General features: G+C 38.2%; 1 protein-coding gene across 1 annotated transcript; it reads left to right on the top strand.

The window, feature by feature from the left end:
- Positions 1-21,268: 21,268 nt before the first annotated feature.
- LOC115622252 (ATP-binding cassette sub-family A member 2-like) lies at positions 21,269-26,177 on the top strand. Its single transcript, XM_030516151.1, has 4 exons — positions 21,269-21,719; positions 21,864-21,969; positions 22,048-24,206; positions 24,324-26,177. The coding sequence occupies exons 1-4, from the start codon at positions 21,269-21,271 to the stop codon at positions 26,096-26,098; spliced, it is 4,491 nt and encodes a 1,496-aa protein (XP_030372011.1). The 3' UTR covers positions 26,099-26,177.
- Positions 26,178-26,558: the final 381 nt, after the last annotated feature.

Here is a 26,558-nt window from a genome sequence, read left to right as displayed (position 1 = left end):
CCTGGTGTTGTAGATGATTATTGTTGGACTTTGTAACATAATTTGTCCAAATGCAAAAGTCAATTACGTTAAGCCCCAATGACTCCAATTTCCAGGGCCTCCAAAAAAACAATAATTACCTAGACCTGACCTAACCCAATTCGACCTGACACCGACAGTTAACGAAGCTTGTAAGAGAGAGAACTTTGACGGGATTTTCCGCACAAACTTGAAAACATAATCCGCATCCGGTAACTGGTAACCGTAACCACAATTTCCGGCAATATGAAAAACAAACAACAATAACAACAACCAACAAAAAAGACTGTGCTGTTTGTGTTGGTTGGTGTTGAAACTTAAACAGAAATTTGTGTAAATTTGATGCTGGGATTTGGCGGCCACAAGGACGAGCTATGCTGGGCTCCCTAATAAAGCTGAACGAGCAAAAATGAAGATGAGATGGTAATAGGGATAAGACGCCTGTACATTAGGCATATACAAAGCAAAGTAAGGCTGGGCAGAGCAGCAGAGCAGCAGAGCCATGGCAATGAAATGGCAAAAAGTCAACCCGACAAGGACGTTGTTGGCGGCATTAACTTTGACAATGCGGCCGCCGACGCCCCACTTAAGCCACCTAAGCAACCGCTGCACGTTGACGTTGCCTTGATGATGGTGATAATGATGTTATTAACATAGAAATACTTATTATAAGCCACAAGCGTCTAGTAAAGCGTTGTCGTCGCGCCAATTTCGATGGGAGTGGGACGAAGACTTTGCGGTTGGATAGCGCCAACTCCAATCCTGGGGGGAAGCTGCAGGTTATTCAAGCATGTGAAAGCCATTTTGGCTGTTAGCAGCCAGCCAGCAGTTAAAAGCAAACAGCCAGCAGCAGCAGCAGCCACGTTAATAAAAATTAATGTTTATTCCTCTCGCTTTTAATTAAAAATTGTCATCGCAAGCAAATTGAAAATTAAAACGCGTAGTTTATGGCAATGCGGCGGGCGAGTGACCCAAAAAATTTCCAACGATAATTTGTATTTTCCAGCAACTTTGTGTGTGCGCTTTTATTTTTGCAAACTGTCGCCAAAATGTTGCTTTTGAAATATTTGCAGCTACTTAAGGCGCTGCGTAACACAAAAACTTTGCACCGTGGGCGTGGTGGCGAGCTCGTAACTTTAAGTGTTTTGGCCATAATGCAAAGCTTTTAACATAAACTTTGCGATCCATTCTTTTCTCTTTGCGTTCTCTGCTTTGTTTTTGCTACGTCTGTCCTACCCGACACCACCTCTTGTCGTAAATGACAAAAGTTTCCGTTTTAAATAATTGGCAAGCGCGCGACGAGTCGCATCATGGCCCAGACTCAGACGCAGACTTAGACTCAGGCCCAGACCCAGACCCAGTCCCAGTACCAAACCCAAGCCCACATCCAAACTCACACCCAGACCCAGGCTGGCTTCAGTGGCAACGTTTTCAGTCTATTCCGTTGCGAGCGAGGCAGCCGAGCAGTTAGTTTTAAATATTGTTGCTAATTTGCCACATTGTGCGTGCACCATGGAGTTGTGGGTGCTGGTAGTGGGGCGCCAGCGAGGTGCTGGATTAAAATTATGAGCTTGCCATATTTTGCTGAAGTGTGCGACAAAGTGCCCAAGCCTGGGCGCTGATGACGACAATGATGATGGGCTAGGTCTGAGCAACTTTTTACAAGTGTTGACGTTGCGAAAACAAAAAGAAGAAAAAATTCAACGAACGGAAAGGAAAATGTGTAAGAAGTGAATAAAGAACAAGTGCTTGGATTTAAAAACTCACCATCCAGACATCAAATTTTAAGCTGCTATTTAATTACACCCATTTCACTTGAAGCTGAGGCGTCTGTTTTTAAAACACCCATTAAAGATCAGCATACGGAAGCAAGTTGTTGTACATACTTGCAGCAATCAGAAAATTGATCGGATGAACACTGTTTTACTCCAAAATTTTTATACTCTGTACACGAAGCGTGAGAGGGTATACAAAAAGGCGTGGTAAATTGTAAAAAATTGGTTTGATCTCTACCAAAATTCGTCTCAGTGCCAACAACTGTTATGTTTAATGCGGTAATTGATTTTGGCATTTTTAAATTATATTTTAATTTAATTAACTTAAATAAATATTTTAGTGATAAAGACTAGTCAAAATTGGTAAAAAATATATCATAAAGCTTGAATAGAAAGGATTGGTACAACAAAGTTTATTATAGATGATTTATTGTAGCGGAGGAAAATATGGTTGCAGAGTATTCAAGAGACGGGCTGGTACGACTTTTACACTCTACTCTTTCTTATTCTAAAATTCGGTGAAATGTTACGAAAATAAACCACCTTTCAATATAGTGAAAGGCTTCTAAACATTTAATCTGAACATTTAATCATAAATGTGTGAATAATATATACCACATAGCAGTTATCTAAAGATTTTATACCTAATTCTGTATTGCTGTGTAATAATTGTTATTAAATTATCAAAAACCTAAAATAAAGAATACTGGGAAATTTTTTCATTTTGAGCAATTGGTTGACCTTGCAAAACAATGTGTCCCTTTGGACGTTAAATTATATTTGAATTTATAAACATTTTTAAATTGATTATTATTTATTTATAAGCTTAATTTTTTGGGAATGTCTGGGACCCTACTTAATACAAAAAAGTCCCCAAAAATCCTATTAAATACAAGCAAAAAGTTTCTAGCAGTTATTTTGTCATGAAGTAAGTTCTTCTGAAAGTTCCAGCAAGTAGCCAATTTTCCAATATGATTATGCTTATACACAGTAGTATGTAATGTATTAATAATTTAAATGTATACCCTGGACCAGGAGCGGTTTCATCAGGTTTTATGAGAATACGAAGCTCCAAACAACAGTCAAAAACTAAGAAGAACATGTAGAGTTAGCGAAGCTAGAATATCGTTTTATTATTTGTCTTAAGTAGAAATGGATTATCAATATTTTAAATACTTAAATATTTTCCGATGCGTAAAGATTTAAGATTTAGGTGAAGAAAAGAAAGATGCTTTTTGTTAAGCAATTATGTGCCATTTTGGCGAACATGTAAAATTTTGTTATTTAGAAGGCGGTAGAATGAAGTTTGCTTAAAGACAACTAGAACTAAATAATAAAACCAAATTCTGTCTTTACAAGGTAGATTGTTTCCAGAAAAGGTCGTGTAAAAAAACGGTTAAAAAAAGCATTGTTCATATGTTATTTTGAATCGTGCTTAATGGAATAAAGTCGTGCAACCATATACATATAAAATTTTTAGTTTTCAAATCAAAGCAGTCTAACAAAAAAACTGTGTAAAAACAGAATTAGGTGTATATACATTTTTCTACACACTTATGTGCAAAATGTCTTAAAAACTGTCTCAAATCTTGAAATGTGAAGCACAATGTGCCGCAAATCAATAAAGTAGGAAGTCAACCACTGCACTTCCTTACACATCTCGTGCGGCATGCCAATCTGTATATCTCCGTGTGTCCATTAGCTGGGAGACAACCGCACAACTGCTTTGGCATCTTATTACAGCCAGATGACAGGTGCATGACATTTTGTGGCTGCACGCACAAAAGCGGTTGCCTAGCTAGCTAGCTGGTCGACTGGCTGACTGGCTGACTGGCCGTCTGGCTGAGTAGTGGAATGCTTGGACAGCTGTTGACGCATGAGGATGCCGCACACAACGTGCTCGTGTCCTGGACGCGAGTAAGCCGCATGACATGAAAAAATATTTAATGTAGAACACTGACCTGTTGTTATCAATTGGCTTCGAATTACATTGTGACAATGTAAATATCGAAAGTGGCAGAAACTTAAATAGACATTTGAAAGCAGCTGCTGGAAGGCAAACAGAAATAAAATCAAAATTTAAATTGTCAATTTCTTTGCCAGCAGTACGCAAATGCAACTTTTAGTAGCAAGCTGTTGACAGCTGTCTAGCGCTTGAGCTTCTGCTGAAAACTACTGGCGGCGTTGACAGCGCGTCGCGTGAACATAAATTAAATATAGTAGATTCGCTCAAAATGCGCCGTCGTGCAAATAATTTCAAGTTCAAAAAAGTCGACTGTCATACTGCCAGCCCGTCCTTCCGATTTGTTTGCCTGCCAGCCTGTATATATGTCTTGCTGTCTGTCCCTCTATCTGTCTATCTGTCTGTGCCCTTATTTGATTTTCCACTCACACACACAGACACACATAGTGCAGCCGCAAAAGTTTTGTGCCTGACACAACTCTAAACTGCTCACTGTGTGTGTGTGTGTGTGTGTCTCGACTGTCTATCTTCATTTGATTTCAGTCGATTTCCTGGCAAATTCGCAACCAAAAACTCAGACCAGCCGGTCTGGTGCTGCCTCTGTGACTCTTCCACTCTGCGACTGCTTTTTATCGACATAAGTCAACGGATTCCATATTGGTCACGTATTCACGACATCGACATATGTCGTCGACTGTAAACTGAATGAATGAGTTTTGGGGACTCATGCTCCATTATACTCATATTCAGAATGTGTTGTGTGAGTTGGAAAATGTTGGGAAACCTTATCTCGCCAGATATGTGTTCCACAACACCCAATTAAAATGTTTTTTATCACCTCATATGAGGGCCCGCATAATCTTATAAACAACAAACACCTCGAGTCACAAGTTTTCGGGCATTAAAATAAATGCATAAATATGCAAATTTTATGAGTTTTTAAATAATTTTCTTGTTTAGCTATTTCAGGCGTTTTTCCGGTCGTTTCTTGGCCCACGCAAAATGTGTTTCCCCTTGCTTCTTAACGGGTTAAATGTAAATGCTGTCCATCGATCAGCGCCAATTAGGTGCAGAAGAGCACATTTTCGATGTTGCTGTTGTTGCTATTTTTCGAAAGTTTTTTTGTTGCTGTTGTTGTGTGCTTTGACCTCAAAATGGAAAGTTTTCTGGTTGTTGCTAGTTAGTTTTTGGGACGGCCCCATGGAGCAAGTCGTTGAGATTTTTATTTTATGATATTTTGATTGGGCGTTTATGATTATGATAGAATTTTTTATCGAGACTCAATAACATGACGCATATTTTATTCAAATCAAAAATATGTAACTTAAATAATTTAACATGTTTTGCGCTGATTTCTTTTATCATTAGGTGTACGTTAGATTTTAAAGATAATATTAATTGTATCTTTTAAGAGAGAGAGAGAGAAAGAGATAACACACAAAATAGTGCTAAACAATCTTTGTTGGAGTTGGATAATCATGGCATAAGAGATTTAATTGTTATCATTTGAGCATATGGATGAAGATACAAATCTCTGCTTTTTGAGCACACTCGACTAGTAACAGGACCATAAGAAAATATCTTCGAGGCTAAGCAATGGATATTCTATTTGCCTCCAACGACCATGATTGGAGCATTGCATTAGAAGCCTGGTACCAGTGGCGGTCACGCCGATACTAAATATTTTCTCCAGTTCTCCAGTGGTCCCACCTATACCCTAGCTTAAGTAATCCGATGAAAATCTTCTCATTAAATTCAACCCAAATGGACGAAGAAGGCCATAATAGGGAAGGCGGCTCTTAAAATCAGGCCTCTGCCAAGTAGCACCAGCATCGTCACCCCCGAGAACAGGACCAAGAAAAGGAGTGTTTGCGAGCACATCGCTGGAAATGCAGGCCACGAGTGGCAATTTTGCGATTTAGGTCAAGGAATAATTGGCCATCAAACGGCAGCGCTTGGTACTTCTCGGAAGCGTCTACGCCAAATCAAGCTCCGAACGACAATTGCGACACCCATTAGAAGGACTAATTAACGATAACATAAGCAGAAGAATTGCCGCTATTCATTTGCAGCGATAATTTATTCTTAAACCTTTTATTATCATGACATTTTTGTTTATTATTATTGACTGCAAATATAACTATATAAAAATTTAAATAATTGATTAAAAAATTAAACAGCTAGACAGCTCGTCAAACAATAAGACACTTCCAAAGTTAAAACTAAAGAAAGCGGTTAATATGCAAATAAAGCCTAGGAATATTGCAGAAAATATTGCCCATATTATTTTCAATAAATTCAGAGATGACAGAGAAATACGAATAATAGTTAAAAATGTCTGCTCTTTTAATAACATTATATCTCAATATTAAGTCCACAAAAATACGCCGCTAACACAGGATGCCAAACTATTCTTTTAAAAACAATTTGTACGGAATGCTTTAATGTTTATTTATGTCAACTTTTATATAAGTTTGGCTTAAACTTAATGGTGGCAAAAGTGTCTTTGAATTTGCCGTAAGACAGACATAAAGAGTAATCAACTACAGCACTTGTAAATTTTTATTTCGAAATAACATTTGTTTAATCAACTTCCACTAAATGAAGACTAACTTCCTTCCACACTTTATTTCCTAACAATATACGCTTCCTCCGTTTAAACTTTATGATGAATTAAGCGGCAATTTCACTTACTATAGTATGAGTAAGCAACGACAACAAAAGAAAAGTGCCATATCAACCCCTCAAAGGAACGTTTGTTATTTTATTTTTATTACAAAACACTAAAAACAATGACGCAAAAATGCAAATGTCTGTTGTTTGTGTTTCCCTTTTCCCTTTTTTGTTTCTTTCACATTGTGTGTAACTGTGTGTGTGTGTGTGTGTGTGTAAATAAGGCATCAAATTAATTTTATTTTCATTATGTCGCATAAAAAAATGAAGCAACTTTTGGCACCGCTACAAAAGCGAGTCCAAATGGTAGGCACCCAGTCGTGTGACCCTTTTTCGTTCTTATTTACTTTTGGGCTGGTTTTTAATCAAGCAACTTGGAAAATATTCAAAGTGTGTACTTGCAGCCAACACATAATTAAGCTTAATAAATTTCTAATTATCAGATGGCAGCAGTTGGTCAAAAACTTGCGTAAGTGAAAAAAAGGTCGCAATGGCTTAAGGACTCACTTAGCAGCAGCAGCAGGAGTGGTGGAGGAGACGGCAGGAACTGACCGGGAACCGCAACCCGAGCTGGAATAGCATGTGGCTCCTCTTTTGGCTTTTGTGTGCAAATTAACCCTTTTTTATGGCATGTGCGCAGTGAAAACCTGCGGTCATAAAAATACGCGTTTTATGGACGTCGGCATCTGTCGCTGCTACCTTTGCCTCCAGCTCTGTCTCTGCCTCTGATGGTGCTGCAGTTTAAATTTAAATAAACAGTACAAAACTGTGCTTAGCAGTTGGGTTAGGGGCGTTGCGCGTCAACGCAGCTAACTTCCCACGTATACTCGTACCGGGGAGTAGAGGCTAAAGTTTTACGAGCTGGCCAACCAGTTGGAGTCAGAAATTAAAAAGTTTATCTAGATATTCCAAAACAGTTTGATTAACAAAGACAACCATCGGATTGCAACAACAACAACAACAGCTATGATGTGAACGACGATGCATTCGAAACTGCATAATTAGACACCCGTTGAGAGTCGGTCCCGTCCCGTTCAGTCCGCTCCGATCGACCAACTGGTCAACCGGGCAACCAACTATGCAAATGCCTCGACTTTGACTCCTGCTTACTATCGCTATCGCTATTGCTCTTGTTCCATGTTCATTATTCACGCTCAGTTGACCACCTGTGAGACAACTTTGATAGACTGTTGTCGCTGGTGTTACGGTAAAAACAGAAAGAAAAAGAACAGCAACGAAAAACAAAGACTTGATGGCGTTGACAACGTCATCGCGGAGCGAGTTCGCTTGCCAGGCAGTTGCCCCTTTGAAGGAATTAACATAATTGAATTAAGTTCCGATAAGCCCTTCGCGCGGACTGCAGAGTCACCACCGACCAGAACAGATATCAGATATATTAACAGTTAAAGCCAAAACATACACACGCACACAGTCACAGACGTAATGCCCATGTTTAAACTTCATTAATTTAACATTTGATAATCTAAAGCACACAACTGCCAACTGCCAACAACCAACAACCAACTACCAAGTGGCAAATGCTGCTCGCAAGCGTTTGTTGGTAAATCGTCAGAATGTCAATAAACATTCACAAAATTCTTCACTCCCATTGTGGTAGATTGCATCAAAAGCGCCGCAGGGAATCGATTTGTTAGAGTTGTCAATACGTTTGAAGGATAGGGTTAATATCATTTTCAAGCTATACATATCACGTATAAATGCCTTTATCAATATTAATAGTTTTAGTCGATGCTCCTGAGGTTGAAAGGAGACGATCTGTCAAAACCAGAGGTTTGCTGCAATTTTCAGAGCATTGTAGTCGCTTTTGTCTCTTTAAATGATTTTGAAGCTCAGAAAAATAAGGATTTGCTGATTGATGAAGCCAAAATAGTATTCACACTGTAGAACTAACATTTATTACTTAAGTGAAATAGAAAACTGTTAGCTAAAGTTTTAATAATTTAGTTAAAGTGAATGACTTATCATATATTCTTTTCCTTCACTAATTATTGCTATTTATGTATATATTTTAATAATTGTAAGTATCTTTTCCTTATTTCCAAATTCCTTATTCCAAAATTTAGAAAATTTCTTTAAATATTTTCGAGATAACAGATAACTAACGATAAACAAATAAATTACCAAAGAAAAATGGTTGAAAATGGCTTAAAAATAGGTAGTCATTCGATAAGAAAGATGTTTTGGCCAGAGGCAGAGAAACTGTTCCTATTCTTGGTTTTTGACATCCGGAGTATCTATTTTTCCACATCAACTGTTTTATCTTTGTGGTGCTAGATTTTGGCTGTATGCTTTATGCTTAAGTTTTCTAATATTTCAATGATTACTTGCCCAAGAATTGGAGTGCTTGTTATATTTAAGATACGGTCACAGGTGTTTCTTATGCCATAAACTTTTCGCGATTTTGTTATTTTCAATCTTCTGATTTGCGAATTTCAGACCATGCGTCAAACTGTTTATACAGATATGGGTCTTAAGCTAATAAATGTACCGGGTTGATTTAAATGCTACGTAGACACCTACTAAAATCTAATTTTTTTAAAAATTGATTTATTAAAGATTGTGCAACCTTTTTAAGTAACACTAAAAGGCTTGGGTATATGAATTAATATATGTTGAAAATAAAGCAAAAATTTAGAGATGTTCTTTTTGTTTTAACATATCAGCCTATTGAATTTTATTTATATTTACATTTTAAATCTAAGCTTAAATGCTATGTTTTAATTGGTTTTTGTGCCAATTGTTAATCGCTTTTTAATTTTGGAATGTCTGAATAGCTTGAATAACATTTTTAGTGCAAGAAGCTCCCCAGCTTGCTCCCAGCAAATCATTTCTCGATGCTTGCGTTTTGGGAATGGCTTATCAAAATGCAAGGCGGCCTAAGTGCTCCACAAATTTGTCTGACTACCCTGGCGAAACAACACACACACACACACATACAATTGGCTTACAAGTGCACAGCGAAGGAGAGAGACAATATTTGAATTTTAAGCTTATGGAACAACAAACGAACAGACAGTCAGACAGACAGACAGACAGACAAACAAATGCTTAAATGCGTTGAGTCGAGACGCCAGTTGGCAGTTGGCTGTTGTTGTTGGTTTTGGTGGTAAGCTGTCCATATAACCCCGTCCGTCCATATGCAGAGTGTTGGCGTCTAAATGAATTAAACAGCAAGCGCATAAAATTGTAATTAATTAAATTTTAAGTTGACTATGCGGTGCGCTGCTGCTGGTGTTGTTATTATTGTTGTTGTAGTCCTGCTTTTGTCACCGCCCTGGGGCCATGCTGAAAAGGATTAACAAATACAATGACGAAACGCTTAAACTGTTTAAACTGTAGACAAAATGCAAACACACACACCAACAGCGGCAAGTAAACAAGAAATGCTTGTGGGTGAGCGAATGTGAGGCTTAGGTGGGATGTTTGACTGTGTGACTGTTTGGCTGGCTGCTTGGCTGGTTGGCTGTTTGGGTGGGCGGCGCACCCAAAAGTGCTTTTAACCTACTTTCCAGTAAACACACATATAGTACAACAAACATGCATATGCATATAAATACGCTTAACCCCACCGCCAGCGCCAGCGATGGTGATGGTGATGGCGATGGCCAAGCAGCCACAAATAAAAAAGTAGGAACAACACTTTGGTCGCTCATGGTTTTTGTTCTTGTTGTTGCCTGCTGATGGCGCGAGCTTTTCAACAAAATTTAATCTCATTTACACACTCACCCAACACACACACACACACTGACACACACAAAAGCACTTCAGCGTGCAGCTGGCGGGACGTGCGGGAACAGAAACGTAATCCTTTAAATGAGTTTAGCGTCACGTTCGCACTTATGCGTTAAACACGTGTTTTTGCTGGCATTATCCTTTCGACAGACTGGGCGCGCACGCTTTGTGTTGAGTGCGCGCTAAAAAATATGCAATGGGTTTTTCAGTTTCTTCTACTTCTGTTGTGTTTTTCTTCTTTTAACACACTTCGCAATTCAAAATGTCAATTGAGGCATGGCCGCCACCGCGACCACCACCAGCATCATCCACTTGCTGCAAGTTTCTGCATCTTCTGTGCCAAAAACAAAAAGTATAAGTAAAAAAATATGACACATGAAACAAAAAATTAAATACAAATACATACTATATATCGAAGACAGAATGCTCTTCAAATAAGATTAAACTCCTAGTTTAAGCTGTATTTGTATTTTTCTATAAGTTATTGCAAATAATAACAGTATATTTAAAGTTTTACATTTATAAAAAATAAAGAAACCTTTCAACCAGTTACTAAACCGGTTATATAAAGGAAATAATATAAAAGCATGTCAATATTTGAAGGCATTTTTACGATTATATATTTTACATCATAATTTTTTATATGGTTATACATTTTATATGATTATGTATACATACATATACAAAAATGAAATGTTATACAAAGTAAAAGAGTTTTAACATTTTTAAAACAAATTGATACAAGTGCGGTTATTCTACTTTTAAGCACAGTATTTTTAAAAGTTTTTTAATCATGATAACGAAATTCAAAGTTGGGTCAACATTGAAAATGATCCTTTTAAGCGATTTGTTCCTTGACTTAATTTTCTAGATAAATGTGCCTATGCTATAAAATATCCGATATCCCGACGTCCTCAATTTATGTAGTGTATTATGAAATATAGTAGAAATATTGTAGAACGAACTTCTCTAAACGTTAAGCTATTTTTTATATAATCAATTTTTATAACTTTTAATAAATTTTTCCTTACTTTTTCAGATTTTACAAGTTTTATAATAAATTAAATAGATTAAATATTTTTTAGATAATCAATTTTAATATAATACATAACTTTTAATAAATTTTCCCTAACTTGTTCAAATTTTAACAAGTTGTAACAAGTTGCCTAAAGTTACAATTATTAATACAGTCCGTATACTATTTTCTTTCAAATCTGTCAATTAAATAGATTAAATATTTTTTTGATAATCAATTTTTAAAAGCCTCAATTTTAATATAACTCATAACTTTAAATAAATTTTCCCTAACTTGTTCAAATTTTAACAAGTTGTAAAAATGCCTAAAATACAATATGGTCCTTTCTTTCAAATCTGGCAATTAAATAGTTGTATCTTCAACATTATTATTTAAATTGTGATGTTTATGCTTTTTTGATTGTGCTTAAGAAGCTACTTTTTTTGACGATATACCTAAATGCTAAAAAAAACTAATTCATTCTGGGGCAGCTCCACTGTAGACTCTGCAGAGCAAAGCATTTGAGTGGCAAGCCTCCAGCCAGCAGTCAGTGCGCAGCCACGGTTCAGACCCCTAGCTACGAACCCATCTAAAAACGTTTGACAGGCTGACGCCGTCGGCGCTCATGAAGTTTAGTGCGCCCCGTTGCACCTACAAAAGCAGCAGCAACACCAGCAACTGGATAGCCACCGCGAGCGCCTGGCACTCAGTGTGCAGCGTGGCTCATTAAAGTGGCATATTTCACACATAGCTCGCACCACACATACACACACACACCCAACCAGAGCCACGTAGAGTGAAAAACTCCCAAGCCAAAACCCCCCCACAGTTGGCGTTTTTCTATGCAACGCGCGCGCGGCTTGTTTCGAGCATGTCCTGCCACTGCGTGTGCAAATTGTTGTTGTTGTTGTTGCATTTGTTGCAGTTGTTGTGGCTACTACTGTTGTTGAGTGTCGAAAGTACAGTTGGACACTGCCAGAGTTAAGTGTTGGCAATTTTTGCCTTTGAAAACTTTGCCGCGCAACACATGCGAATACGAGAGGGAATGTGAATGCGAATCCGAAAACGAATACGAATGAGTGCGAATGCGATGTATTCAGTGTTGGTGTGTGTGTGTGTGTGGGTGTGTGGCAAATTATTTTAATTGTTTTGAAAGTGCTCAGGATGCCGTCGCCGCCTTAATGGACTTTTGGGTTTGGGCGACGCGTCGGCAGCGCCAAAGCCAGCGTGTGTGTTGTCTAAATTAATGTCAAGGGACTACTACACTTTCGGCGGAATTAATTCTTTTTGTTACTTAATTTTCAAAAGAGGCTTTTAAGCTGTCAAATATGAATGGTTTGTGTTTTACGCCTGTACTAACGGCCGAATGAAACCATGTCATGAATACCTAGAAAAGTCTCTTTAGTATTTATTACTTGTGCTCTAGTTGTTGGCACCACATAAATATCAGATAGACTATCATGATTAGCTAATGTTGCTTCTTTTACAATATTAAAGGATAGCTTGGACTATTTAAGAAGTTTTTCATTGATATTATATATATATTTGATCATAATGCATATTTGCAAAACATTTTACGGCATTTAACAAAAGTAGATCCAATTGTACTTAAGGCCTCACTTTTGTTTCATCTTGTAGGTTTAAAAACACTTCACAAATATTTGATAAGCACTACTGATGTTTGAATAATAGTTTCATTATTATTCTCGTATACAGTTGAGTGCAATTCTTTTTCATAGCATTGTGGTGCTAAGGCCTATAACTACAGAATACATTTGCCTGAAAACTAAATAAACTGTCAGATATCTACCATAATATAATTTTCTAACAACTACAAGCCACTATCGATATTTATATACCTGTCTCAAGACATTTGAAGTATGATGCAAATAAACAAAATACCTAACTTTATTAAAAGATCCGCAGTTGAAATTTTGCACCACTTTCCAGGAAAGTGAGAAACAATTTTATCAGCTTTTTAAAAAGCCGCATAAATTGATTTAAAGCCCTCCAGAATTTTCCGCACAGTTACATAAAATCTATTAATTATTTTATATTATTAATTGTGTGGGCCGATCAACAATTTTCATTATTAATACTATGCGTTTTAATAAAGGTGTAAAAAATGTGCATGAAATCCCCGCAAAACCACTTGAAAATTACAACAAATTAATTCCGAAAGCGCTCGGTCAAGCCTTTTAATACATATTATAAAATAAAATAATATAAAAACTCGCACATGCAATTTGAAAAAAGGGCCATAAAAGTTAAGTAGTTTGTGGATGCAAAAAAAGGCCAAACACATGTCTGTTGTAATGTAAAACAATAGTATATCATGGCGCCACATACAAATATGAATATACATGGGTATATATTATGTACATACATATGTATGTATATTCTCGAACTATATAATATGACGCATATGAGCGCAATCAATGTAAAATGCAACGATGCGTGTCATTAGCTGCAATCGCGCACAACGGGCGACATGAGGCGCTGTCGGTGGTGCGGGAAAAGGGGGGTGGTAGGTGGGTGGCTATTGTATTCAGGGGGGGCAGTGCAACCGACGTTTGCCATTTTGTGGTCTGTGCGACAAAGTACAAAAAGGAAAAAGCAAAAGCCACACAACGTCATTCAGCGATATGTATAATCAAGCATATCAACAACTTGGCTCCACACTGGTTAACACTTGCCAAGGGGCGCCATGGGGCGAATAAATCGATAAATGCAATAAAAGCTGTTGCATAATTATGGGCCGCATACATTGGTCACTTAAATACCAAGCCGCAGAGAACTATTATTAAATTGCATGTGTATTAGTGCGCACGCCTTCTCCACGGCATTTATCATTAAATAAAAAAACCCTCGCAATCAATCGGCAAATTGAATATCGCTCACTTGATTTTACGTTTGCCATTCCAAGTGAATGATTGCACCAGTCATCGGTAACGATGGCGGCGCTCGATATGGCCATGGCGACGATGACGATACCGCTGATCCTGCACAGTGGGCTAACTACCTTCAACTAGCATCTTCAACAACAAGAAACACAAAAAATTGCGTATGTAAGTCGAGTATAGTTTTCCTCTATTTAAATGAAAGAAGGCTTGTGTATATTTTCTAATATATTTTATCTACATTCTATATTATGTTCTAGACGTTTACTTCGGAAAGCATAAAGCGCAGCCACACTCAAAAGAAAACAATCGCGTGTTAGGAAAGATTCAACACGGGATTGTTCACTGTGGTTTCTTTTTAAAGACTTCTGAAGATGATATAAGCAAGGTCTTATGCCGCGCCGCACGCAGGTGAAAGAAAATTAAACAAGCCAAAAAATAGTTATAAAACTAAAAAAAAATTATGATGATCTGCCTATAAGTAGAATTAGTAATGCAAAGCAGGCTGATTACTACTTTTAAAAAATGGTACCATCTGAATAGTATATCCATATGAGTCGTAGTAAAACAAAACTGTTTTACTATACATCGGTATAGAAAACATAAAAATATATATTAAATCTCCTTGAGATTTATCAAAAACGAGCTTCAAGTTTCAAATGGAATTTTTATTCAGGATCGTGAAAAATATTTATTCAAAATTTTTGTATTTTCATAAACATTAGAAATATAAAGAAACAATTTGATTCTACACCGAAGGAGAATTAATAATATGCCATATTAATTTTTATTCAAAATAGAGTGAGTTGGCTACCCTTAGTTGTGTTTTTAAATATGATTTTGAAATATTGGAATGAATTTTGGAATTTTTATTAAGGATCGTGAAAAACATTTATTAAGAAACATTAGAAAAGGAAAATCATTAGCATTTATTCATTATTAAAGAAACAATTAGATTCTACAGCGAAGAAAAAAAGCGTTGTTTTTAATGAAGAGAATTAATAGTATTAATATTAATTTTTATTCAATATAAAGTGAGTTGGCCACCCTTAGCTGTGTTTATACTCTGTACATGAAATGTACAAGAGTATACTAGGTTTTCGCGAGCTGCAAAATGTAACAGGCAGAAAGAGGTGTGGCAGACCCCACAAAGTATATATATTCTTGATCAGCATGACAAGACGAGTCGATCTATGTCTATCTGACTGTCTGTCTGCCTGTCCGTCTGTCCGTCCGTATGAACACCTGGATCTCAGAGACTATAAGAGCTAGAGACTTCAATTTTGCACAAAGTTTTAAAATACGATTTTCGAAATGTTGGAGAGTTTTCGGGTAGTTCTGTTTTCTACCTTTAACTCTTAATTTTCAAGATTTCTATCCATTGGAGTTGGAAAACATCACACTGTGCCGCGGCACCGGCACCGCATTGGAAAACGAAAATTAAGTTGGCAACGCGTTCAACTGCAAGTAACGCGGTTCCCCACTCACACCCGCAACCACCCACTCACATCGGCCAACCGCCCCATGCCGCCCTCTTGTAAAGCTGAAGCGCCTGCACGTGCCGCGGCAAACGGTAAGTGACGCTGCACGTGGCACCGTTCCCGCTACCAGAGTACTACCAACGCCCCCGACTGCACTTGTCAGCATATGTCCATGCGCATGCTTGACTATGATTATTTTAATGCCGCTGGTTGGGTCCGCATTAAAAGATATCGCGAGGGAAATGTGCAACGAGCACTAACTAAAACGAACTAATGGCGGCTTTAGTCATTATGCGAGTGGTGAGGCGACGTGTTTTTCTTTCGTTAGACGCAGTTGCTGCTGCTGCTTTTTAATATCATTTGCCACTGGTTGTTTCTTTTTTTTTCCACTAATTTTATTTAGCACTTTGTTTACAGTTAGTTCTTAATGCCGCCATGTCGTTAAATGCATTGCAATTTTTATCTGGCATTTGTCGCTAAAGTTAAAGTTGTTTTTTTTTTTCTTTTTAGTTGCCTCGGACGTGATGCTCCTCCTCTGTGAATGTTAATTCTGTTGTTGTTGTTCTTGTTGCTGGTGTTTTGCATGCCAGAGGACTGGCAAGTCCTGCTGCCCATCCTGTTGCCTTTTCTGCCCGGTTGCCGTTCAGTCCCGCCGCAGTGTTATCTTGTGGCTTTTTATATCAAGTTGAGAATTTTCTCAATAATTTCAACGTTTTTCCATGTTCATGTTGCATTCAGTCTTCTCCTGATGTTGATGTGCTTGCGGTTGTGGCATTCGCCAGTTGGGAGTGTCCATATAGTTGGGGCTTAGCAATTGCCTAAGCAGCTCGTCTCAGTCGGAGGACGAAGTGGCCGCAAGTCTTAGATATTTTAATGCAAGATCTACGATTACTAACAAATGTTATATGCGATCTTATGCTAAAAAGCCATCTAGTTTATTCTTCCAAATCCTTGGTGACAGACAACACTATCTAAAATGTTGGAGTAAACTATTCCATTCCTATTGTCTAAGTGACGTTTTAGAGTTTAAGTATACCCGATTTTAAAGATATTTTATATTTATTTTATAAACTAGACTATATTTTAATATAAAGTTTCTGTTCATTTTAATTGACTTAACTCTAACATACATGTGAATTTTGAAAAATGTGAGCCAATAATTTTATTATTTACATAAATTTTAAATTAAAAATTCACCGCTTTATTCAAAGGTTGTTTTTAAATTAAGATCTTGGATACAATGAATGATGTTTTCGTATATTTATAGTAAACAAGTTGTGTTAGTTTTTAGGGCAAAATCTTGCCTTGTGTTTAAACCGAATATTTTTTTTAAAATTAAATTTTCTTCGTTTGATTCTGCTCAGAGAAGTAAAAGTAATAAAAATATTCATTTAAGTGTTAATGTTATTTGATCTGTAAAATGATTGTTGTAAAACCTAACCTGAAATGGGAAAATATTTGTATGAAAAAAAGCCACAGTATTTGGTTTTAAAAAATATATTCTCTATTTTCAAAAATTTAATAAAAATCGAAGAAAATATACTCTAACTTCCATCCCCAACTTAATTTTTTAGTAATACTTTTCTTCCTTATCAAGCATTTCTGCAAAAACCAAACACAATAATGTATAGTTAAAGCTACTTATGAGGACCACCGGCAACGTCAACTTAAACTTCCGCGCCTCATTGCCTATAGACTGTAAACAATTTTAAAAATTCTCCGTCCACACGCACGCAATCAGAGCGCCAAAGTGAAAATTCACACAAATTAGTGCAGCAGGAAGAAGAGTGAAGAAACCCAACCCTATACTCGTACGTTGAAGTAGCCAGACAGGCAAGACAAACACCAATTAAATGCACATAATGATAATGTTGTGCCGAAAAGTCATTTGAAGAAACTAAATTACAACTTCCACTTTACATTACACGGCACGGAGTGGAGCGGAACCTTCCGACAGAACGGAACAGCAAAATCCACACAAATTAAAAGTCTGCTGCAGTCGCTAGAAACCCGAGTCGAGGCGTACAAAAAACAGATGGCCACTGCAATGTAATGAAAACAAACAACAATAGCAACAATAGCAGCAACAACTACTACAGTAGTCAACTGAAGTGGCATCCAAAGTGTGCCCAAAAGCTACATAGAACCCGTACCGACCTCAACTGCGGCGACTCTGAAACCATTTTCAAGTTGGTTGACTGCCTGTCTTGTCTCTGCCCGGAGAAGTTCAATGCACAAGTTCATGAACTTGGAACTTGAAAGAGTGTTTGGTTGTGGATGTTGGCCAAGACTGAGACCGTGGCTGCTGACGGAGCAGTTTATAATTAGAAACTGTGAAGCGAATGACGGTAAGACATTTAGAGCAAGACTTTGACTTCCTCAAGTACTTTTCCCCCCCACCCACAAAAAAATAAAAATAGGGAAAAAGAAGAGAAAAGTCAAGTGGATTTTAGCGGCAAAAGTTGGAATGATTCTGAATTCGGTTACGTAAAACGAGGAACAGAACGTGCGTGGGATTTTCTGTTTACCCAAAAGTCGTAGAGCCGCGAGACAAAGACTAGGAGGATGACGACAAGTGCGGGATGTGTTCATGTTCTCGCTGGTTGATATTGACAGAAAACAAAAGCAAACAAATTGTCGGAGTGCAGTCGCGTATGTAAATAATGGCCAGCAACAAATTTAATTCCCCCAAAGCCGACACTTACATGCTCTTAAATATAATGAATTATTTAAAAGGGAAGAGAGAAGTTTTAGAGCCAGAATTATACGCTGTACATATTTTCTAAACTCAAATAAACTTATCTATATATAAAAGCATAAAGTTGTATGAAATTACAACAAAATGAAGAGGCTTAGCCATCCATTGATACATAAGTAAAAACCCGAAATGAAAAATATAAAATATTTACAAATACATATGTAAATGCAAATACATTTTTATGGTGCCATTCAAAAGTACATTAGATTCCAATTAATGAAGCAGTTATCGTTGCTTTATCTATAATATTGTTTCATTAAACAATTTAATTAATTTTATGAAGCAAGATTATTGATAAAATGTCGCATTTATAAACTTTAAATCCAATTGAATCCTCACAAAGAATCTCGTTTTCTTCCCATCCACATTAAACCGAAACCATGTTTTCTTACAGCAACTAAATTTGTATATATATTTATACATCGATTATAAATTATTTTAATAAAAGTGTTGCATTTTGAAAATGCTTTCAATTCGCCAAAAATTCCTATAAGCTATATAATCTAAGTATCTGCTGGATGACTATATATCTATGTGCTTCTTGAAGATACATACATACAAGTATGTATATTTATTTTAGAAATAATTTTCGAGTCCCAGCTGCTTTACAAAACGTAAATACTCTCCTTCATTTGAAGTATTGGAAGCATACAAGAATAACAAACAAATACTTATAAAATTCCATGCGACTTATCAGCGCAGAAATTAAAATCGTTTAAACGTCCAGACAAAAGAGAGCGGCCATATGTGTAAATATTCGTAGCATTTCCATGCGCCTTTGTTATTGTTTTCCGCAGCTTAAGCAATGTATAATATTTAACAACATTTAAGCCGAAGCACACACAAAAGAGAGCGTTCCGATTTTTACATATGACTGTGAATCGTTTTTGGAACATTTCATTCGTTCCATGCATGGAGAGGAGAGATGAAGCTCTCCTCTCCTCTGCTTACCTCACCTTACCACACCTTGTGTCGCCTCGTGGTTAATCTTTTAAGTGTGTGTTTATATTTCGATTTAAAATTCTGTGCACGCGCCGTGCATTATACTCCTATATTCTCCGTCTATATAGAGGTATGCACATGTATATACTCTTACATACTCGTATGTGTGTGTGTGTGTGTGTGCATGATGCTCAACGGCATGTTTGTTGTCGGCATTTGTTTGCTTTTTAATATGCAAATAAATATACAATACACAATAGCCACATAGCCGTACAATAGCAATAGCAATGCTTTTTAAATAAATACAAATGTTGGCAGTTCGCATCGTGGTTCAGCTCCACCCACGACAAACATTTATGTATGTATGTCGGTGGCGACGGCGATGTGGATGTGGATGTCGATTCCGATGCGTACGTGCTGTTGTCCTTACTTTGGCGGATATTTGCAATGGGCTCTAGTTTTTGTTGCTGTCAGTTATTGCTTGTTGCCGATGGTTGTTTGCAGTTGCAGCTGCAGTTGTTGCTGTTGTTGTTGTTGTTGTTATTGCTGCTGTTTACTCATTGATAAGCACCGCACTGGAAACTGCAAGCGGCAACTGCAACAGCAATGAAATAAATTGCAGGAAGTGCAGTATAAAATGTTTATTTGCCATAAATTGCATAGTTGCTTAACATTAAAATGAGGTTATAAAACGCCAAAGAGGAAATCAAGGCACCGATAGCCACAATGGGTGGTACGAATTCGCAAAACTATGCGCAGATGAGGAAGCCTTTAAAAAATCGTTAGTTGAGGTCACCAACACATCTGTTCTTCTAACATGTTTCATATCTGAATCTGTCTTTTGTATAACAAAATTGAACTATACAAATAAATAAGTCTAAAGCTAAGAAAACTACTACTACTTGTACTATAAGAAGTCAACAGCAACAATTAAATTCCTTCCATGCCAGTGATTCTGATATAGTCAGTCAAAATAGCCAACCAAATATATATTAAGTGCATCAGCTTTTAATCTAACTAAAACCATGCATCATAATCAGGTAATAGTACTAGCATTTAATTTAACTGCTTTTTTTTACCAACAAAAAAATACTTCAAACAAAGATCAGATTCTCAGAATAAGCTTCGGAATGTTATTATTGAGAGAGGAGGAGAATAAAAAAAAGTTCCGTGAGCAGCAATTTAAAAAAATTGTAATGTTATGGGTTTCAGTTGTTATAAAAATTTATTCATTGCTCGGGTTCAATTGCTTGAAATACGGATTGTAACTCAAATATATAATATATATATAATATAATATATAATGGATATTTGGTTTAGCTGTAGCATAATGTAGAGTCTACATTTAAGTTCTTCTTCAGTTAAAGTTGTATTTATTGTTGGCTAGTCGTGGATTGTTGCATTGGATTGGGTTGCATTTCCATTGACAGTCGTATACTATATTTGTGATTTTTTTTTATTTCGGCCACCTTTGATTTAATAAAATATATTGGCTCCCCTCCTCCAGAAATCCAATTAAGCACAATGCTTGAGTCCAACCAAATATAGGTCGAAGATACGCCGAGCCTCAGCTCATTCTTTAGATATTGAGCTAGAGGCTGCCAATGCTGCGGTAAGTTTAAGCTTTAGTAAGGTGCCTCAACTACTCTCTCTTTGATTGGGTTTACTTTATTTGTCAAAAACAATTGTAAATATTTTGGAATAAAATGTAACTATGAATTTTTCAAAAAAACGTAACACTGAAATTGAGCCAAAATCCATTTCCAACTGGGAGAAAGTGAAGCTTCTTGTATGGAAGAACTGGATCCTGGATTGGAGCCAAAGAAAATCACTATACATGCTTTTTGCTTTTTCATTATTGTTTTTAATGTATACAGCCTTTTTCCGATTTGTGTTGAAGGCAGAAAACTTACCTGAGCGACGTTACCCTCCCGTTCCCATTGACAATCTTCAACTTTACTTGAAATCGGTAATGGATGGAAATCTTATAATGCATGAGAATGGTACGATAAATAAGCCTATCTATGTGCTTTGCTATACGCCCAATACTAGCATAATTAAGGATATCGTTTCAATGGCAGCCACTCAACTGTCCCTTGCGGGTGTGCGTGCCTACAACAGTCCAGAAGATATGGAATACGATCTATTGGAGCACAACTACATAGCTGGCGTAGAATTTGATTCGAATGACATGGATACGAGCAGAAGCGGGAAATATCCAACGATATTGAGATACGCATTGCGATTTCCCAGCGAGCTCCGAACTGCACAGGGCCCGGTAGTTATGAATTGGCAGACGGACAGGCTCTTTCCAGAAAGCGACCCAGTCGGACCGCGTAACGACGACTTCGATGATGGGGGAGTGCCCGTTGGCTATATAGCAGAGGGATTTCTACCAATCCAGCATGCGCTCACCATGTCCTGGCTTAAATTAGCCGCAGGTTCAAAGTTTGAATCTTTACCTAATGTGCAGCTTAGACGTTTCCCATACAACCCATACTTTTCCGATGATTTTAGTCAAGTGGCCACTTTGATTGTGCCTTTGTCACTATATGGTTGTTTCACTTATTTCTTTATAAATTTAGCAACTAAGTTGAGCGCAGAGAAAGAAGCCCAGCTTAAGGAAATCATGAAAATTCTAGGTCTTCAAAATTGGATCCATTGGGTTTCCTGGTTTATAATTACCTACATGTGGGTAATGTTAGTCACACTATTAGCTATATGTGTTCTGTTTGTTACTTATTCCAATATTGCTGTTCTTCGTTATAGCAGTATTCTTCCAGTTTTTGTCTTTTTAAATTTTTATTTGGTGGCCAGTTTCTGTTTTACCTGTATGGTAGCTGTGTTTTTTAATAGGGCCACCACTGCAACTGCCGTCATAGGAATCGTAACCATCCTAACATTCGTACCTTCTTTCGCCGTTTTTCATTTGTATGAAAAGATAGATCTTGTGAGCAAGCTTGCCTTGTGTCTTATATTTCCTAATACGGCAATAGGAATCGGGATTTATGCAATTTTTGCATTGGAAAATTCTGGCGAGGGTCTTCAGTGGTCCAATTTTTTCCGCTCTATCTCGATAGACGATTCTCTATCAATTTTTCTTGTTTGTCTTATGTTAGCAATAGGATCCGTAATATTCATGTTAGTCTGTCTATATGTGGAGCAGATATACCCAGGTAACTACGGTGTACCTCGAAAATGGAACTATCTATTCCAACGCAAAATCTGGCAGTCACTTTTGGGCTTGGCTGTAACCTCTCCTGGTGAAAGCGGATCAAGCAGCGATATATCTGGCGAAATAAAACGCTGCACCTGTCGACCCAAGTCTTTAATTACAGACGATGCTGCTCAGCATGGTATACAGATCCAAAATCTCAGAAAGCGCTATGGCGATGCAGTTGCTGTAAAAGACCTTTCCTTGAATATGTCTCGAAATGAAATTACTGTCTTGCTGGGCCACAACGGTGCTGGAAAGACAACAACCATACAGATGCTTACCGGCACTGTCGCGCCAACGTCAGGAACAGCCATTATCAATGGATGCGACATCCGAACCCAGCTTAGATGTGTCCGGAGCTCGCTTGGGATTTGCCCGCAGCAAAATGTTCTCTTTAACGAAATGAGCGTTCACAATCATCTCGTTTTCTTCAGCAGAGTAAAGGGCTTGAAAGGATATGAGCTAAATAATGAAGTGGACAAATATTTGAAAATAATGGGACTAGAAGAAAAGAAAAATGTTGCCATTTCCATGTTATCAGGAGGCATGAAGCGCAAAGTTTCCGTCTGCTGTTCTCTTTGCGGAAACACAAAAACGGTGCTTTGTGACGAGCCTAGCTCGGGTCTGGACGTATCTGCTCGTCGCCATCTATGGGATCTCCTGAGATCTCAAAAACCCGGCCGCACTATTTTATTAACCACACACTACATGGATGAAGCAGACGCGCTAGCGGACCACATCGCCATTATGAGCAATGGCCAGCTACAGTGCCACGGCACGTCTTTTAGTCTTAAAAGGCAATACGGCTTCGGCTACCGATTAGTCTGCATAAAGCAACCGGATTGCGATGTTGAACAGGTAACAGCATTCCTGGCCAAGCATATACCTGACATAAGACCGGAAAGTGAACTGGGAAGGGAGCTGATATACCGTCTTCCTGTTCAACATACTTCAGTGTTCGCAGATATCCTTAGTGATCTGGAGAAAAAATCAAATAAGTTGCATTTGGATGGCTATGGTGTAAGTGTGGCCACATTGGAGGATGTTTTACAGCAGGTTGGGGGGGACAACAAAAGAGAAGTCGGTGGCCACGGCATCAAAACGAATCATAACCGCTTACCATCTGGCGCGGAGGAAGTCTCGGTCTTCGACACCGATGTGTATGAGTCGAGCTCGCGTACCCGCTGCCTTATGCGTTGGAGAGCGATGTTTATGAAGAAGGCTTTGACAACCCAGCGTAGTTACTGGCTACTGATTCTTCAGCTGGTACTACCAATTATTTATATGGGGTCAATTGTAGCATTTGTTTCAAAATCTGAAGCAAGTACGCTTCCCCCCATGCATGTTTCTTTGAAGAATTATCCGAGTGCCTACGTGGTTCTGGAAGATAAGTCAGGAGAGACAACGAAGCCGATCTCAGTAGCTTATGCTAACTATATTGGTTATCAAGGTGGAGGGGTTAAGTTGCTGAGCACCAGTGGCGCAGACTTCGAGGAGTATATTCTGGATGTGTCGAAGGAGAAACTCTTCCTTGTTGATAAAGAGTACGTGGCCGGTGCGACCATTTCGGAAAGTAACCTAACCGTCTGGTTGAACAACAAGCCATTTCATACGGCCCCCTTAACGCTTAACATACTACACAATGCTCTGGCCCGTCACCTGTTGGATTCGAAGGCTGAAATAGATGTAACTCATGCTCCTCTGCCATATAGTAAGCACACACTTGCTAAGCGATTAGAGTCGCCCAATAAGATAGGGCAAGCACTGTGCATGAATTTTTCTTTTTGCATGTCCTTCGCCACTGCGTTTTTTGTAATTCCGGTGATAGCGGAGCGCAACACAAGATCAAAGCTTTTGCAATATATGTCCGGAGTAGGTGTTGTTTTATACTGGATCTCGCACCTATTGTGGGACTATGCAATATTAGTACTGACCGCGATACTAGGAATAATAACTGTTGCTCTTTTCCAGTTGCCGGGATATTCTACCCTTGGGGATATAAGCCGGAACCTAACTGTGTTTCTATTTTTTGGAATTTCAGCACTACCCTTCATATATTTAATATCCAATTGGTTTGTCGACCCGGCTTCGGGATATTCGTACAGCTCATCTGTGTGCATGATGTTGGGCCCACTTCTATATATGATAATTCAACTTTTTTTCGGTGACCCAAACATAATTCAAAAAGCGATTCTAGCTACTGCTCGTTTATTTCCCCACTATTGCCTGGCTGAAGCCCTGTCTTATCTCTACATTAATTTTAATTTACACAAGAGTTGTAGCAACCCGATGCTGACGAGGTTAACGCATGAAGATCTTTGCAAATTCGTACCCGCTTGCTGTAATGTTCCAGGATACTTTGCATGGAGGAAACATGGCATTATGGTGAATATACTGTTCTTTCTTGGGTCAGGCACGTTATATCTGCTATATATTATGCTCTTGGATGCGAAAAAGTGTGAGTGTCTGCCTGATTTGTTAAAGGGGACTAAAAGGCAGGAGGCTGGTCAAAATTCGGATCCCGATGATGTTGACATCGAACGATCAACCGTTGCTAATCTCACAGAAGCGGAACGGAACGATCTTCCTCTTGTCGTTGATCGCATAAAAAAGAAGTTTGGAAAATTCGTTGCGGTCAAAGAACTATCATTCTACGTTGCACCAGGGGAGTGCTTTGGCCTGTTGGGTGTAAACGGCGCGGGCAAGACGACCACTTTCAAGATGCTTACTGGAGATATACGAATCGGATCGGGAACTGCATATGTCGAAGGCATCAACCTGCAGAAGCACATGAGCAAAGTGTACGACAGAATTGGCTATTGCCCGCAGTTCGATGCGGTAATTGGGGAGTTAACAGGACGGGAGACAATGCGGTTTTACTGCATGCTGCGCGGGGTGCAGCGGAAATACATAAAGACGGTCTGTGAAGATTTGGCCATCAGATTGCTCTTTATTCAGCACATTCAAAAGCCGATCAAACACTATAGTGGAGGAAGCAAGCGCAAGCTCAGCCTCGCTATATCTCTGATAAATAACCCGTCCGTCCTATATCTAGATGAGCCATCGGCCGGTATGGATCCAGGTGCACGTCGACAAATGTGGAATCTATTGACGGAGTTTCGAGAGCATGGCAAGGCTGTTGTTCTGACCTCCCACTGCATGGAGGAGGTTGAGGCCTTGTGCATGCGAGTTGCTATTATGGTGGATGGAGAATTCAAGTGCATAGGCACTACACAGACCTTAAAGAATAAGTACTCCAAGGGTTTCGTACTTAAAATTCGGGTGAAAGAGGGCGGAAGGTCAACATCGAGCGTGAACCAAGGCCTATCAACCGACAGTGATGTTTTTGATTGCGATAATTGCACGGGACAAACTGATTTGGTCAAAAAATTTATAGCTCACAAATTACCCGAATCAGTTTTAGAGGAAGAATTTCAAGGACAACTCACTTACTTTATTCCAATTGAAAGTTCCACGTGGTCGAAAATATTTAAGATTATCGAAAACAATAGCACAAAATTAAACATAGAAGACTACGCAATCACGCAGACGACTTTGGATGAAATATTCTTGGAGCTTGACAAAACCCGTACTAATATTTAACGGCATTTAGAAAACACTTATATATCAATAGATATAATGAATTAATTTATGACCGCACAATAGTAAAATTAAAATAAAATTTCCCAAGGAATATTACCAACCCTCAGTATGTCATTTATTTGTATACCCCATACCAGAAGGTATGCTAGTTTATTGCGAATGTATGAAACACACAATTTGGAAGGCGTGGCATACCTCCCAAAGTATATATATTCTTCATCAGCATGACTAAAATAGTCGACATAGTGATGTCTGTCTGTCCGTCAGTCTGTCCGTATGAACGTAAAGGTCTCAGAAAGTATAAGAGCAGGAATAACCAAACTTGGAATCCAGGCAGGTCAAGTTAATTGTTGCGGGCGGGCGGAGCTTGGGCAGAGATTACATATATGCCTATAACTTCCTGTTGAATCTGCCTTTTATAATGAAACTTGGCATACACACTCGTAATCACTAACTGGAG

Source organism: Scaptodrosophila lebanonensis, unplaced genomic scaffold (assembly GCF_003285725.1).
Source record: "Scaptodrosophila lebanonensis strain 11010-0011.00,11010-0021.00 unplaced genomic scaffold, SlebRS2 tig00000043-arrow-pilon, whole genome shotgun sequence".
Classification (NCBI taxonomy): Eukaryota; Metazoa; Arthropoda; class Insecta; order Diptera; family Drosophilidae; genus Scaptodrosophila; species Scaptodrosophila lebanonensis.
The sequence above is the reverse complement of the archived record's forward strand: the minus strand, read 5'-3'. Positions and strand labels throughout refer to the sequence as shown.

Coding starts and splice junctions, on each gene's coding strand:
- LOC115622252 (XM_030516151.1), top strand. CDS start 21,269: ATGCATGAGAATGGTACGATAAATAAGCCTATCTATGTGCTTTGCTAT. Junction 21,720..21,863: donor CTGGCTTAAATTAGCCGCAG/GTTCAAAGTTTG, acceptor TTATAAATTTAG/CAACTAAGTTGAGCGCAGAG. Junction 21,970..22,047: donor TGGTTTATAATTACCTACAT/GTGGGTAATGTT, acceptor TCTTCGTTATAG/CAGTATTCTTCCAGTTTTTG.